A 17213-nucleotide genomic window follows, 5' to 3' on the forward strand; every position below is an offset into this window, starting at 1 on the left:
GTCTTATCTCATGTTGTGTAAGATGCTTTCTAAGTGTAAATGAAGTCAATATGTTAGTGCTAGAATTTGAAGTAATGCAGGGGATTAGCTTCTGATTCTTAGAATTAATGTCTGGAAGGAGTTCTTTCTTTTGCATACAAATTGAAAATTGCATTTATTTTCCCTTCTGTTTCCCAAGGAAGAATTTTGCAAAAATCTTCAGCATTGCTACACTTCAGCATTGCTGAAGAGTATCCTGGGGGAAATTGCTGCTTGTCAGAACTAGGAAGATAGCAGCGTTCAGTAAACTGTACCAGGGCTGCTGTACAGTTTAGTGATATCCTTAAATTCATAATATCTGGTTCTCAGATATTATAGCTCTATATTTACAGCAGCTGAAGAATCCGTGTATTGTGATATTCCTGAATCCCAGAGTCTCCACAGTTTTCTTGCTTGCTTATTTCTTTTCACTAGCCATTTCTGATCTTTAAAAAAACCTTACCATTGCAACTATTTTATGTTGCATTCAATTAGCCTTTGTGTTTTTGGGTGTCGCAGAGGTCAGCCTCCAGTCAGGGGCAGGGGCCACAAAAATAACTTGTTCCAATTCACTGTACCTGAAACAAAAGGAAAGTGAGAACAGATACTTATTTTTCAGTGGTGTCTGCTTCTCTAGTTCTTCCAAAAGCTTCCACAGTTAGTGACATAACAGATGCAACCTTAACTTGTGCCAGAACCTGGTTTTCAATGGCTCTTATTCCTACTACAATCTCTTCTTACCCTGACTTATTGGTAGAAGGCTGGTCTGAAATATTGTGGTAGCACCAATTCTTAGGAAACCTAGATGCTGTTTGGTAAAACACACATGCCAAACCCCACCATTTCTTTCCTTGCAACTGCCAAAGAAAGACTAAGCCTTGAACACCGTCTTGATCCTCTTGGAAATGGGGATGGTGTATTGTTACTCTTTCCCATTTCTTAGCTGTGTGCTCAGGCCCTGGCCAAGAATGTAGAGACTTGTTTCCTCTTCTGCCCAGGCACCTTAGGCTGGAGACTTATATTAGGAAAAGTCCCTCTTGCTTAAAAGAAGTGTGTGTTTAAATTTTCCTGGAAGGAGTCAAACTGGAAAAGCAGATATGTCAATATTAGAAAATGGAAAAGTGACAGAGCAAGCGAGGAGGAACCTCAATGTCTCCGTTTTGAAGCTGTTTCACAAAATTAACTAGTTTCTTGACCAGATAGCAACATTTGAAATGTTCTATTCTCAAATATTATTGTGTAGAACTATAATTTACTAATGGAGAAAGCAAGATCTTTTCTGCAGTCCTACTTGAAACCACAGATGAATATCTATCTAAAATGACAATGACTGTTTCTAGATGGAAGCTTATTTTTTTGGCATTGGCTGTTGGCTGAAGAAATCTGTCTTTGCCTTTGTGGGAAGACAACTAGTTCACACACAAGTCTAAGCTGTTGATGAGCAGTCGGAAACATGAATGAAAGCAGCAGCCCTGCACTGAGTGCCAGGACTCCTTGTACAGTGCACAGAAGAGGCCAAACAACTGGGAGTGGGATGCCTAAACTGATGGGTTTAGCCAGTGTGAGGTGTGGAAGACACCCTCCTGGTTGTGGTGCCCACCCTGTCTGTCAGAAAGACTGACTTGCAATCCATGGCACAGAACCCTATCCTGACACTAGGTGCCAGAGTGCTTTCTTTAAACACCAAAAAAACCTCCACTAAATTAAAACAAATGTGCCTCTCCATATCAGGCTAGTCTGTATGACTCCTTTTAGACGTTTGCTAAGAGAGAGTGCTTTTTCACTGTGAGGGTGACAGAGCACTGGAACAGGTTGCCCAGAGAGGTTGTGGTGTCTCCTTCTCTGGAGATATTCAAAACACGCCTGGACGCAATCCTGTGCAACGTGCTCTAGGTGACCCTGCTTGAGCAGGGCGGTTGGACTGGATGATCTCCAGAGGTCTCTTCCAACCTCAGTGATTCTGTGATTCTGAGAGGAGGTAGTTTTTTCAGGAGCGCGCTCTAACTACCAAACCTGACTGCAGGCACTGCTGATGTGAAGGCTCTGCTTCCTCCAGGAGTGGTTCCCTCCTGCAGGGTGGCAGCGACAGCTCCACTGTAATGCTCTATAGACCTGCAAATGCTTGCCCCAGTGACTGTGCTTGGTTTTTAGCATGTGTGCCTATGTCATGATCTGTGCCCATAGTTATATGACTGTGGGTCTTTGCAAACATCAGTATTTTCATGATGGATCAAGTCTGAAGTTTTGAAAAATTGCCATATAAAATTTCTGGTTTTTTTTGTCTTTTCTGTGTAAGAGTGGAAAAGTTGGCCCCCTTTGAAACCAGCCATTCAGCTACAGTACTGGCAAAACTGCTGCTGGTAAATATTATGCCCAGAGTATAAAAGTAAGACCAGAAGGCATTATCTTGGTTCTTTGAACCCTATTATGAATAATACCACATATACAACAGTTGTTTGTGGCGTGTAAACTTCTTCTCAAATTTGCCAGTCTCTGCTTTTTGGTCTCTGCTTCTCCTGTTTATTCTGCAAACCATGGTCAAGCTGTTCCAAAGCCTTGGTCTTCTAGTATTAGGAAACATTTCTGTAATTTTTCTTCTGAACTTGAGCAGAGGGCTGTAAAGTAAGCACAGTTACTTTACAGTCCTCTGCTCGTATGCTGATTTTGACCTTGATATATTCAATGGAAGTAGCTGTACAGAATATCGGCTTCTGTTTTTGTTAGATTAGCCAAGTCAAGCTCTCCTGGCAGCCTCTCATATCAAACTTTTTGTACTATTTGCATTATAGATTTATCTGTCTTTACCATCCCTGCCAGTGCTTTACAGTATGTCCTGGGATCATGTTTACATTTTTTGTGGCTGGCTGGACAAAAGAGGCAGCCTTATGTTTAATCACGGCAGCTTCAATAAACAGCATTTTCATTTGAGAAACTGTTAGAATAATATGTAACGCTCTTGCTTACAGAACTGTAGCAGTTTAATAGCTATACCAACATACAATATTGATCAGCTAACCATTCACAGAGCCTACTCTCTGGCCATTATCAAGTCATTGGCTCTTTTAGAAGATTTTGTATTGCTTCAGTTATTTTGGCCTTCACATATATATACTTGCTACTTTTTGCACAATCTCTCTCTTTTTATTTTTATTTTTATTTTTATTTTTATTTTTATTTTTTAATTGGTGATGATTCTCGTATTATATAGACCACCCAGCCATTGTCTTAATTATGCTTTTTTGTTTGTTTCCACAATGGTTCATTAGTTACTTATTTCAGGAACTATGTCCTAATTACTAATCAAAATTTTTTGCAGATATCTGGGACACGATCATCCTGCATTTTCTTTTTTTCAGAATATGTAAAGCTCAATTACAGTGGGTGGTGCAAAAAGTCCTGCCACTGTCATACAAGCCTAAGAATACACATAACATCAAAGAACTGTGGGAATCTTGTTCACCTTGCTATAGGTACTTTTTAAAGCAACAGTAAGAATTACTCTTTATTCTTTTAGATTTGGTTAATAATAGCACAGTTTAGAATACATTTTAATTCACCTGACCCTTATCATTTGTTACTCAGCAAAGTTTCCTTGTAGTTGTTGGTTTCCTCATAGTTGTTGTAACTTCAGCAGACTTGTCCTTTTGATCAGGCAATTCACAGAAGTCATCTTATCCCTTTTGAACTCATTGGTTCACGGTTCATAACAAATTCTTTTTAGTCCCTAAGTACTTTTTCTGTCATTAGGAAAATTTTACAGTTCTTTTCCCGTTCTCAGACATTCATTCTTCCTGTAATAATATCCTAATTTATCTTTGTATTGACAAGGTCTTGTTACTTTGTCATTAGAAAATCTCTTAGCTGTTTTATCACTCTTTGTGTCAGAATTATTAATGAATATATTGGGAGAAGCTGGTCACCAGACCAATCTCTGAGGATTTTCTCTAGTACCATCTAGCCTGAGCATGTGGTTTCGTAGCAGTTTTAAGTCGATTCAAATTCGAGCTGCTGCAGCCCTGCTTTTTCCTGTCTTAAGTCACAAGTTTTCATTCTCATCTCTTCTGTGCTGACAGTAAACTGGTGCAGGGAGTTGAACTAACTGAAAAGTAATATTTCATTAAAAAGTGATTGTCTTAGTTTTCACTTGTCTCAGCATCCTGAACCAGTTTACTGTGTGCAGCTTCTGCTGCTGGTAGAAGACAGGGAAGGTATGGCATGGAGGAGGTGGGGATACCTGAGAAAACAGCAACTGCGGATTTGATATTTTTTATATTATCCCTGCTCTATACTGCCCCTCACTGTCTCCCCTTTAATTTTTTCTTTGCTTCAGTCACACTTTCAAATATTCATCTGCATATTCAAATCCTTTTGGTGCTACCTGGGAAAAATATTAATTTAGCTATATTGCATGTAATTTTATACAGAAAATCCATAATTGGATAAATTGGATTAGTCTGCTGTAATCTACTTCCCCCTCCCCCCAATGTAAATACTGTATCTTCTGTCCTCATATAGTGCCCTATTAATCTGATGAACTTTTCAGGACTTTTCCTAATAAACAGCTTCTTATTTACATCAGCTTTCCTGAATTTGTTCCCAGGGTCAATATCTGAAGATGTGTCCTATCCTGGTTTCAGTATTCTAAGATTTATACTTTAATATGGGAGTCTTAGAGAGTTGCTTTTGCTGCATAATACACAAATTTCTTTGTCTGTTAGTCTCCTTTCTTATTTACCTAGCTGAAGAGCATTTTGCTGTTTTTTTCTTAATCCAATTTATAATTTGTGAGAAGAAATTAATTTTAAGTAATTCTCACACAAATTTGTGCTTCTTGATATGTAAGATGTGTGTTGCTTTTTTATTTTTGTTTAGTTTCTTCACTCTCTTCTCCCACCCTCCCCATTCTTTACAAGCTGTCTGTTTATTTTTAGTATCTTGTTCTAGTGGATCTTCCTTCAGTCAGGTGTATCTTTGTCTAAAATAGTCAATGAATCAAAAAGAGAAAAGGATTTCTTTGTTGAATAACTGTCACAGTCTAGATTTATTTGACCTTATTCTTTATCTGTGAAACTACCATTCAATAATTGCTTGGTTCCAGGTAGAGGAAAAGGTATTTATGTTAGTGGTCTCTGTTCATGTACAGTCTCACCATGAAGGATAATACTGAACTCAAGCATGGAGATCTATCTTCCTGTCCTTTCCAAAGTGCTTTCAGTCCAAATTGTCTTAAATATCCAGTCCCACATTTCTTCAACTTGTAATGCATTAAAATGCATGCACTTAAAATGCTGTGTTATCTCATCACTTCTTCTTAAACTTTTTCTTTCCTAAACCCTTGACACCCCTAAACACTGACATCCCAAAGAGGAGTTGCTGGATGTCATTCTGGTTATGGGATCAGTATCAGAAAAATGTTATTGTGAAAGTAGGATGTTTCATCTTCCATTAGGTGGAAAAGTCCTACTAAATAGTTCACCTCCTTACAGGCATATCATGTGGTTCTGCAGTAAAGGATATATAACATATATTAATGCTTTAACAGTTTACTTGGTCAAAAAAATGCACACTAGCATATCAAAAAGCAGGATATTTCCTTAAATTTTCTTCTGTTTACTACTGTCTGTGCTAATGTGTTGGTTCCCCCTACCTGGTGGTCTCTCACTTTGTGTAGGAATTTTGAGGTGGGGACCTACATCTTAGAATCACTGAGGTAGGTCAGGGGAGAAAGACTGACATTTCTTCTTCACCAAACATTCATTGTTCATTCAAACATTCATTCTAAACAAGTTTAGGTTCTCACCTAACCTCTGCAGAGTTTACTTTCAGATAAAATTTCAGTAGTTTGTTCCTACTGTTTAATCATAAGATACCTGTTTGTTTAAAAAAAAAGGGGGGGGAGAGGGGTCTGAGGTAGTTATTTGTTAGTAAAGGTACAGGTTATCTCTAATAGGTTACACATTCTTTTTCTTTTTGCATATCCTGCTAGCAACCTTCTTATTTCCTGTGCATAATTTTTTTAATGCCTGCATTCCAAATTTTTTAAACACCTCTATTAGGGAAGAGTTTAATACTTGTTATCCTCAGCTAAGAATTCAGAATCTTTACTCACAACAAAGCGCTAGTACAGAAAACTCGCAGAATCCTCTGAAGAACGTGCAACTCCTCTGTGATACTTACTTCTGATATAATTTTTTTAAAATTATACTCTGTTGGTACTTCAGCTATTAGAACCTTCTCAGCAGAAATGAAGCACAGGGCTTTTGTTTTCAGCTAAAACTGTTCCGCAGTCTGGTTTCTGGTTTAACACCTGATCGCACTACTGGCTGTGCTAGCAAAACTGAGGTACAGTGCTGTGGTGAAGGAAGAGAACAAGCAGAAGAGGTTTGCAAACTTATTGCAAGATTGTTACTGTTGCCACCAGCTATTTTTTAACATCTAATCAAAGTATTAGGCTACTGCTAACCCTGTACAGCAAATTCATGCTAGGGTCAGAGAATGTGAAATGACAGTTCTAAGGGTGTGAATTGATACACTTCATTTTATTTATTATGCATTGATATGACCTTAATGTTCAGGATGTTTTATAGATGGTATTAAGTGTGTGAAGTATGTACTGTCATGTCTCTGCTTTGTTATTAGTGTATTTTCCAAAATTGTATTGTATATTTGAAGGTTGAGATTCATTTTGCTCAACTTCAGATGCCTACAAAGTAGGCCTCTACAAATGAACTAGTCGTCTTAGGCTCTCTTTATAGTTAGTAGAGAGACGTGGATGCTTTTAAGGTATGATTCATCTGACCAAGTGTAGACATCTACTTTTAGGATGAGATGATTCATGACCTAACTATGTTATCTAGGTCTGCACTGACTATGAAGAGAACTTAGCATAAATCGATACTTAGACACATGAATTCCACCCAAAATATTAAAATTTTGGCAACACTGCAGAGAAACTGAATCCCTCTTTCAAGTGCAAAATTTAACTTTTACTTTTTGGAGTACCCTGGTACAGTAAATCAGTATTATTTCTGTGCAGCCATGAGGAGTTATTTTTTCATACATGCAAAAAGTCTGCCTATGACATTTAAGCTTTAGTATGAAACAGTTTTTGAGTATTGGAAGTAATCTGAATAGACTAGATTTGGAAATCTTGGGGTTGTTCTGCTCTAATAAATAAAATGGCTTGAATTTTTTTCTTCTGTTCCATTAGTACTTTCTTGTACAGCATTCAGACCTATCTGATGGAAACTGCTGGAAGTAAGAAGCATCTTTTTTTTTATTATTGACTACGTTTAGCAGAGTGAGGATTTTTGTAAAATATTGTTTGTTCTTTTTACTATCTCTGCCCCTGCCAGCAGCACGCTTTTTAAGAAAAAGAATCTTGACATTACTATAATATTCCCATGTTAATCATGAAAGTGTTTACTGTTGTACAATAGCCCTAACTTCATCACAAATTAAAAGTGTACCTTTATAAATATTCAGATTTATTGATAAATACACATTAAAACCATCTTTCTGACTGTTAGAGATTTAAGTCCTGGACACTGTACTTGTGCGATGAACATGCTATTGTCACTGAAGAATATATTGGAGATGCTAATTAGCATAAATCCTAGTTCTTTATATCAGCCTATCTTCTCTTCTTTTTCCATCATCCAAAAAAACCCCAAATAACCCAAAGTCAGAACCTATTGTTCTGACTTAGCATATTATTTCTATGTACTTTTGAGCATCCACTCCTTGCATATATGATTTCTGGATGAAGCTGATGGAGACTTCCTTTATATTTGTTACATCATTATCTCATTTTTGAGATATTTTCAAGGAGGTTAACAGAGAGGTATTGATGACTTCTGAATTGTACAGTTGTCCTCCAGGAGAACTTCAGAATAGATATCCTTATAGCAGAATACAGATAGATGCAGCAAACACTGCAATTAACAAGTTGATAGCTCTGGACACTGATAATAACCAAATTTTCTTTTAGAGCTGCAGACTGCAGTTTTTTCAGGTACTATATAAGAGAACTTCTGTGTGCCTTTCAGTTGTATTTTCAACCAGAAATTTGAAATCACCTGCAGGAGCTCTAACAGCAAAGGTCGACAAATAGGGTGAGATTTGGGTGCCCAAGCTGGAGTACGTTGTATCATTTTAGACTTTCTACAGTCTCTGTGATATTCAAAAAAGAGCTAGCAGAGGCATGAAGAATCCATAGGAGACCTGCTTTCTTCTGGAATAGTAACTGGAAGCCAGGCAGGATATCCTCCTCAAATTAGATACATACATTAGGCAACTGAATTGCACCCCTGAGGTGAGTGGCTTGAAAAAGGAGGGCCAAGAGGTTGGTCTCCCAAGTCCTGATAGATAAGTTCTTGTTATCTAGCAGGGGCCATCTTGAGAATGGGAAGAAACTCATAAAAGAGGAAGACTGTAAGGGGGAAATGGAGGAAGTGAGTGAAGCAATAACGAAGAGTGTCATATGTTGGAACATAATTTTCATCTTTTCAGCACAGGGTTGAAAAGAACCAACTCCTTCAATGTCTCCTAGAAAGGCTTTTTTGTTGTTGTTGTTGTTTTTGTTTGTTTGTTTGTTTTTTGGCTTGGGACTGGATCTTGCTGCCCAAATGATAATCTGTTTATATTTACTTTTCTATAACTATCATTTCTGATAACAGATGCATTGTACTGCAACTACTAAACTGTCAACCAGTAGTAGGAGATTATAATTCCAAATGACGAAGACCAGACTATAAAATTTGTTGTCAAAAAGAAGTGACTACTAGTCATGCTCAGAGCTTCAATGAGAGATCCATCTCCTTACCAGTTTTTGGCAACAGTATATGTTTACCTCTGTGCTGCTCTTTTTTAAATACTAATAACAACATGCCTGCATCTTGCTTTTGAGGGAGAAAGGTATTAATTTTTGCTCAAGAAGCACATGGATACAATGGACTTAAGCACACTGACAGGAATTTAGACTGTCTGCCAAACAGTGTTTCAGTAGAATGTATTTATCTAGGCAGTACTAAACCCATTTTCAAAATGTTAGCAGATTAAAAAATAAAATACTGTGCTGCTCAGAGAAAACAACTCAAGAATGTCACTGAGTTGTAAAAATCCTCGCATACAACTTCATCATTCCGTATCTTCTAAATATAAGCTGGAAATACTTGACAATTTCAGGACTGAAAGAATGTATTTAAATTTTGATGAAAGAAATGCTCATCACATTCAGCTATGACAATTGGCATAATTGTTGGCAGCTTCTACATCCTCATTTAAGCATGTTCATTGCAAGGGAATGAGGTGGTTTTATATTCATCATCTTGCGCTTAAATATTGTCTATACCACAATAGTAATATTGCCTTTTGTTATCATTATGACACTTCTTATAATTGTGTTGTCAAAGGAAATACATTGGACAATCTTGGATGTGGACATTAAAGTCTCCTTTCAGAATTTCTTAAGGTATTCAAAACCGGCCAGAGAGCCAGCCCTTGCAAAATATATAGTTTGACAAAGTCTAGTGTGTGATATCTGAAATGTTCAAAGATTGGGCATGTAGGACAAAAACAATGAACCATTTCACAGAGCAGCTGAAATATTTTAATTCAGCTCTGCAGCGCTTTCCAAGAAAGTCAATGCACTGCAGCATAAAAACTGGCCTGTAACACTATTTCAGAGGGGGGATTATAGCTTTGTCTCTCTCTGTCTTTCATCTGTTTACATTTTAAAGGGTGATAAATTGAGCATTTGGATTTTAATAAACTTATTCGCTAGATTTGTGGTCATTTTGAGCATTTGTGTTCTGGCAGTAAGTGGCAGCTTCCTCTTGGAGATGGGTTTGCTCGTTGGTTTAACCTAGCTCAACTCGGCTCGCAGCAGCAGGCTGTCACAACTAGATAGAAGCAGTTTTTTCTGGAACAAACCGGTTTGAAGAAGTTGCCAATTTTGCAGCACCAGCATTGGCTTAATGAGAAACAAGAGGAAAGCAGTAATTACTTTTAAAATTTATTCAGACATCATTGCACATAATATCCTCTCTTGAGTTAAGTCTTTCAAATGTTTGTTTTTTAACAGAAAAAACATGACCTGTGTAAATATAACCAGTTTACCCTCAGCCCCATGCATTTTTAACGAAAAACCTTGCAGATATTAATGGCATGTATATACACAATGAGAGGAGAAAAGGATTCTGTAGGTTATAATTGAAATGACCTAATTTTCTGTGTAGTTATACTATAAATCGTATAGCTGGCATCGTCTTCAGTCTCTAAAATACTGTCTGTTAATGTTAACTGGCCTGTCCATTTTTTAAAATCTTAACTGTACATGAGACTCACTCTTAGTATTTTCTGTTCTGAAATCTTGATAGTTAAATTTTCAAACCAGGCTTTTCTAAAACTGAGGAAAAAATCACCCTATTAAGCTTTGCAAACCTAATTAATTTACTCTGTAATGGCTATGTCATTTTAGGGAAAATGAGCTACCAATTGGTTCCAAGTACCCTATTTAAAGGGAGCTGTCTTTCATAAGAGATACTATTTTTTGGATTGACCTGTAGTGAAGAAAGCCAACTGTTAAGCCCCCCTTTTTAGTAAAAGGCTTTGCATCTACAAACAGAAATATCCCTTTGGATTTACAGATGGTTATCCAGTGGCTTTATTAATGTGGCCCTGAAACCTTTTTGTTACCAGTGAAGATCCAAAGGAGCTGAAACTGGGACAGACCAGCCCAGCCTCCTCCTGTTGTCTCCGAATGCTTCAGTGGTCCCAGGAATTTGAGAACTGAGTTGGAAATCATACAGCATATACCTTAAATCCATTCAGCTGAGAGGCTTGAGATGGCATTAAAGTGGATGCAGGGTGTAATTTCTGAAGAAGCGTAAGACTGTGTCGTGGTTTCCTTTATGTGTCTAAAACGTAGGCTAGCATTCCTTGGAGAGGCATAGGGGTGTGTGTCTGTAGTGCAGGAGGCTGTGGAAATGTTACAGTGGAAACTTAACTCTTCCCTTCTCCCCCCACTTTTGAATCCACATCAGATTTGCTGACCCAGTTCACTGCATAGCAGCGTAAGTCTTTGTATTGGCACAAGAAGGGTTGCTATAGGATAACAATGAATGAATGCTTTTAAAATCTTACTTCCTTTAATGATTTCATGATAAATACTAACATTATTACAATTAACATTAATATTGACACATTGAAAATACAGTTAATTTTTCTCAAAGCTTAAAGGACTGCAAACCCAATGTTGGCTATATGTTTTAGGTTCTCCCTTTGCTTGCATCAGTGTACAAAGACAGGAGGAGAAACAGTCTCCAAGCATTTCCTTTTTCTAGATAGCCATTAGATTTTTTTTTTTTTTTTGGTCTGTTTTGTACCTTTGAATGAAGATACTTAAAAGTGATAACCAGTTATTAACAGAGAGCAAACTGTGCAATTCTTATTAGGTTTCTTGAATTTGAAAACTAAAGCCTGTGTAAAGTGGGGATGAGCTTAGTGAAAAGCATTTTAATGCCTTTTATCTTAACCTTTGCAGTGTTACCCTTTTGGAGACTTCGGAGTGCTTACTACAGAAAAGTGAAGCAGTGGATTGCATTCCGTGTGGTTAGTACAGATAGTGGGTACGACCAGATAACAGGTTTCTTGTTATCACTAGAGTTAATGATGTTATGTAGGAGTAAATTTTCTTTATTAAAAGGAAAGATGGTGAATCAGGTGGCAACCAACTGAAGTTTGACAAAAAGTTGAGAGGGAACAGTAGGGTTTGAAGCAAACTGGCAATCAGGGCAGGATTGTCTTTTTGACTGAAGTCCAGTCAAAAATGGAAGTTTTCTGTCTGAAGGTCCCTGGTTTGACAACCTCTGTAGCTGCTCTAGTGTGCTGAAGTCTCCCCTGGTTGGATCATCTTTGGTGTGTGTTTGTTTCCTTAAAACTGCAAGATGTAGATGGTGGTGGTGATGCTGCTTAAGACAATTAGGAAAATGTGAGGTCACCCTTGCACAATTTTTTTCCCTAGAGGAGTAATAGGAAAGGTAGCTTGATCTCAGCCTGTTTCCTCTTCTAAGCAATACTATGTATTTTTTTCAGGTATTTCTTCTGTCTCTGGAATATGGTGCACCATCAGGAATTATGAAAGGACGTGACATTCAAAATAACAAGTGACAACTTTTATTTCTGGCAATTTGTTATCTTTTCAAGTTTTCTGTTAGAGAGTCTTTAAGAGGGAAAGTTACTTTTTTGTAAAAATTTATTTGCTCTTGGAGCCTCCTAACAATATGGTTCAATTTGCCTGCCAGTATCCCAAAGCTCAACTCCTTGGAGTTGATTTGGTCAAGGATGAGTTGAGCATTAGAACTGTTGCATGTAATTTAAGAGCCCCTTCCCCGCCCCCCCCCCCCCCATTTAATCTGGTTGGCAAAATTTCAGGTGAGCTGAAATGTTAAACTGATTCTGATGCCACTCTGATGCCTCTGCACAACAATTGCTGTGACAATTTTTATTTCAAAAAATGTTTTTGTACTCAGTTTTTGTGGACTTCATAATATACCTGAATGATATGTACTTGGTATAGCAACTACCAATTGCACAAATAATTTTTGGATTAGTGAAAGTTTATGATATTACTCTACAGTATGTGGATGAATCATGTTTTGTGCTGCAACTTTGGTTTTTTTTTCTTCTTCTTCTTTTCTGCCCTAATTGCTTTTATGGAAATCAGTGGGTATTTTTATGGGGGATAAACACCAAAATAGTTTGGGGATTTTTCTTCCTTTAAAGTAGTAATGTAGTTCTTCTTTTGATAGCACAGTATGCTTCTCCCATAGTTTCAGTAGAGGATGATTTATTTTCCTTACCAGTTTATATAAGAAAAACCAACTAAATGGCTTTTAATATCTTGCTATTAAGAATTTGAATATTCTTGAGCAGGCCATGGTACAATAGCTACAGTTCTCAGCCATGAAAGCATTGAAGTAAATTGTGGCACAGTTCAGGAAGCTAGTGTCTTGAAACTAGAGGAGGGAAGTGTTGGTAATAAAATTAAGGCATGATTAGAAAGCTATCGCACAATTGTTTCCAAATCTTAGCACTAAAAAGAAAAAAAAAATCAGTTTGATTCATCACAGCACTGCAAAAGAGTCTTATAGAGAGACTTGATGGAGGAAATGTTAATTATTTCAGAGGTTAATTTAGGAATTGCATTCTGTGCATGCTTAAGGAACAGTTTGAAATGTAATGAAATGTTTATGGGAAAAGTGTGCAAATGAACATTAAAAGCAGGCACACACATGGAATGTAATAAGATGCCAAGGCTATATTATATAAAACTTGACTTTCTATTGCATTCCTTCTTCCTGCATGTAATTTTAAGTATTTGTTGAAATGCAAGCAGGAGAATCTTCAGAAAAAATAATCGTCCTTTTTGTTGTTCAAAAAGGTTACAGAGTCAGTTGCTTGCTACAGTACCTGTTGGCTCCTTAGCAAGAGGTTTGCAGTGCACTGCCATGTTTGCATCAGTCATCTGGCTTAACACTCTTTATCAGTTATAACTGTTCAAATCAACCTGACTGGTTTCTTCCAAAGTGGTAGAGATGTTGTGTTTGGCATGAAGTTATGTATTTCCTAGATCTCTATAAGGCTGGAACACTACAGAGTGCTATATTCTCCGTATAAATTCTGCTGAGTTGTATATGAATCAGTATCTTTTCCAGTTCTGCTTCTGTTCTCTCATCAACTAAGTCTTAATCCTAGTTTGAAGTATTTAGCTTAAAAAAAAAAAAATTAGGTCTGTAATACCCATGCTACTGGACCAAATGTTATTGTAAGAGAGGACTCTTCACATGAAAAAACTTAAATATTATTGTGTCATCTTCAGAATCAGATACTGAACAAATCCAGTGATTTTCTTGCTCCCGTTCAGGTTGCTTCTGATTTATAATGAACTGCAGCTTGGCCTCCTCTGATATGTGCTCTTAGGGTTGTGGTGATGTATTTTGGGCTCTAAGCAACATAAATGATAAGAATTGACTTAATTCCAGTCAAATCTGTGATACTTGGCGACTGTAAAATTTTGGTGACTATATGGCTGAAAACAACTTTGCTTGGCCTATGTGTAGTTTTACCATTTTAAGCAAAAAGCTGTGTTCTGTAACTTGTATTGCAAGGTAGGAATTTTCTTCAAAATGACTATTTCTGAGTAAAACCTAAGTCCTTAATTACCGCAGCTAACCCTCATAATATCAGTAGAAGTGCTAACACTGAAACAGATAGGTTTGTCCACAAGCTCTACTAAATTAGAGTTTGTCCTTACCTGAATATAATCAGTGTTCTTTTTTTTAACTTGGAATGCGTTGTTTATGCATTTATCACTGTTTTCTATTTAATTCCAAAACAGTCATTGTCTTTTCTCTTCTGCCTCTGTTTTCCCACAGGAAGCTCTGAATTCAGGGTTTGTTGCAAACCATATTTTTTCCTTCCCAGTGACTTGGTGTTTGTCTTAGTCATCTGGGTAACTCCTGCCTCCTCCTCATACACCCCAGGACTGTGCAATGATTAAATGGTGCACTCCAGTATGCCGTTTGTTCACGGATAAGGAGGGTGGGTAGAAATACCACTGCTGTTGCACAGCTTACTCATGCAAGACTGTCTGTGGGGGTGGCTCGATTCAAGTTATGAAGTGAACTTGCAGGAATTCATTAGGTACTGTTATTTGCCATGACCCTTTTGTTTCAAATGCAACACACATCTGAAAAAATTAGCACAAAACACTCTACTTGCACCTACGATTTCCCACTTGGAGAGTGGAGAGGAAATGACCAATACATGGTTTATATTGTTCAGTGCATTACTGAAAGAGGCTTAGATACAACAACAGTAGCAGATAAGGACCCATAAAATATGTTTCTTGGCTAATTTGTATTTTATGTTTTTTTTGACAAAAAGGCCTATGTTGCCCACTGTGTGCATAACAGTGTAACTTGACTGTAACAGTTACACTGAGTTCTCAATATTAGGTGTTTTTCTTAAATCCACAGTCCTGAAGACAATTAAACTTAGGTTAAAACTGATTTGTGGACCAGTCAACAACCTAGGATTAAAACAAAAGCAAATTTACCCACACGCAGTTGTAGAACAAAACCTTGACTGAAGGCTAGGCAGCATGAGGAGTTTGGGAAGAATTTTCAAGTGGATTTTGAGAAGTTTGTTCATCTTTCCTGTTCTCCTTCTCCCATCTCCAATCTAATATTTCTAAGCAATTTATTTATTGAACAAAGTTGGCAATATTCTTTCAGTGAAAATGCAAAAGAAACATCTGGTTTCAGTGATGAGGTGCATAGCAAGTATCTCTAAGTTGCAAAAATGACCACCGTTAATTAACTCTGCTCTGCAGTAAAAATAAGGAGTGCAGTGTTGCTCTTTGCTCATGTACTGTTTCTACATTTCTTAACTTGTGGCCTCCTGCCCCACCCCCAGCCTTTTGCACAGAATCTGGGATATAAATTCAGTTTAGTATCATTCATCTGTTTCAAAAGCAGTGGTTCCATACTTAACCTTCAGTGACCCTGGCCTCATTGCTCCTTCTCATATTACTTTTGCATAAGCAGTTGCTCATTTGGTCAGCGAAGCAGATTAGGGTGCTGAAGAGGGTGCCTGGGAGAGCAGGAGAAATATATCCATGGCTGAGTCAGCTCGCTGGTCTAGTTCTCTGTCTCTACCCCACTTCCAAACACATGCAGAGACTGACACAATCACTTGCACTGACTGGCCCAGAGCAATGCACTGTATTGGGGCCAGGAATGAGCAACTAGGAACAAAGGGTGGTTTGTAATAAGCACTGCTGAAAAATGTGAAAAAATACAGTCTGATTCAGCAAATGTGTAGCTTGAATATTATGAAATTTGTTCACTCTTGTTTGTGTTAAATCGATTTTCTTAATAAATGGTTCAGTACTTGGAGTTCTGTTAGTTACCTGACATAGTGGAATTGGATTTCTTAATTATCCTTCATGATGATAGCGTAAAAAAAAAATGCAATAGTTTTAGCTAAAATATTGAATATGTATATCAAAGGAAGCTGCTCAGATATGCTTTGAAACACACAAATTGGTAAAATGAAAAGTATAATAAAAACAGGCTTAATGTTATCATAGACTTTCAGATGAAGATGTGAAATGCCTTGTACACAAGTGGAAAGCTTTTGGCTAAATTTCAAGAAGGGAGAGGTAATTTAGAAAAGCAGTGGACTTTTAATAAAAGATTCTTTTATAGTGGGTTGACCAGAAACATCTCTAACATGCATTGGAAGAACACTATGAAAATTTCACGTAACTCTTGTGTTGAGCACTAGCCATAGGTAGTTAAGTTCATTTGCAGAAAGTGAAATATTTAGTCGTTTCTCTATTTACATGTTTCACTACAAAAGTGAAACAGGAACAAAATTAAAGCCACATCAATTTAATTAAATAAGAAAATGCTGATTTATGTACTGATGTTAAATTTACTGGGTTTAAACAGTGCTTCAAATCTCCTGTAGGGGCCTACAATTACAGTTCCTCTCACAAAAGCAGCTGTAGGTTTGGAATCTGTCTTTGCTATGGACTGACATGACTATTCTACTGTAGGCCTTGGATGATGACTCCCTGGTACTAAGCGATTATTTCAACCTAACTTAATTTCCCCCTTTTTTTTTTTTCTGGTAACAATGACAGTGGTGAGAAGATAATTTTTTTTAAAGCAAGATGTTAATGCCAACATTTTAAAGATTTTCTTAGACAATAAGCTAGCCCTAGTACTCGTAAAACACACCGTTGTCTGCATCTGGGAAAGGTGTCTACTTTTAAGTGTTTCTGCGGATCATTTCCATGTCAGTCTGGTCTCTTCACCATTGAGCCGCAAGTTTTGAAACACAGTGTTGTCCTTTTCTCTCTTGAGAGAACTTTTAATTGTCTAACCCTTTGAGTTACTGGTTGTTAGCCTGACAAAACCTCTCTTTCTTCAACCTGGAGTCTAAGTATGTTGTTGTCTTATAATTGTTCACCAGTAGGTCTTGCTGGGGACTGGAGGGGAAAGACCTTGCTTATTTATTCCTGTATCGCTTGCTTTCACTTACTTTTTATGAAGGTAGACACCAGGTTAACACAGGTCTTTCCTATTCCTCCATTATACAACTTGCCTTGTTGACTAGGTCAT

At 37.3% G+C, this 17213-nt stretch overlaps 1 protein-coding gene across 4 annotated transcripts in view; it reads left to right on the forward strand.

Moving 5' to 3' along the window:
• Nucleotides 1-17213, forward strand: part of TRIM24 (tripartite motif containing 24) — a 67018-nt gene that overhangs the window by 13734 nt on the left and 36071 nt on the right. The window contains exon 1 of one of the 4 annotated variants that reach the window (XM_067308098.1): nucleotides 14508-14622. The exons of the other annotated variants lie outside the window; for them this stretch is intronic. Coding sequence (XP_067164199.1) covers nucleotides 14574-14622 — 49 coding nt within the window. The 5' untranslated portion in view covers nucleotides 14508-14573. Of the gene's footprint in view, nucleotides 1-14507; nucleotides 14623-17213 lie in introns of those variants that run through there. 4 annotated transcript variants of the gene reach the window in all.

This window comes from Apteryx mantelli, chromosome 1 (assembly GCF_036417845.1).
Source record: "Apteryx mantelli isolate bAptMan1 chromosome 1, bAptMan1.hap1, whole genome shotgun sequence".
Lineage (NCBI taxonomy): Eukaryota > Metazoa > Chordata > Aves > Apterygiformes > Apterygidae > Apteryx > Apteryx mantelli.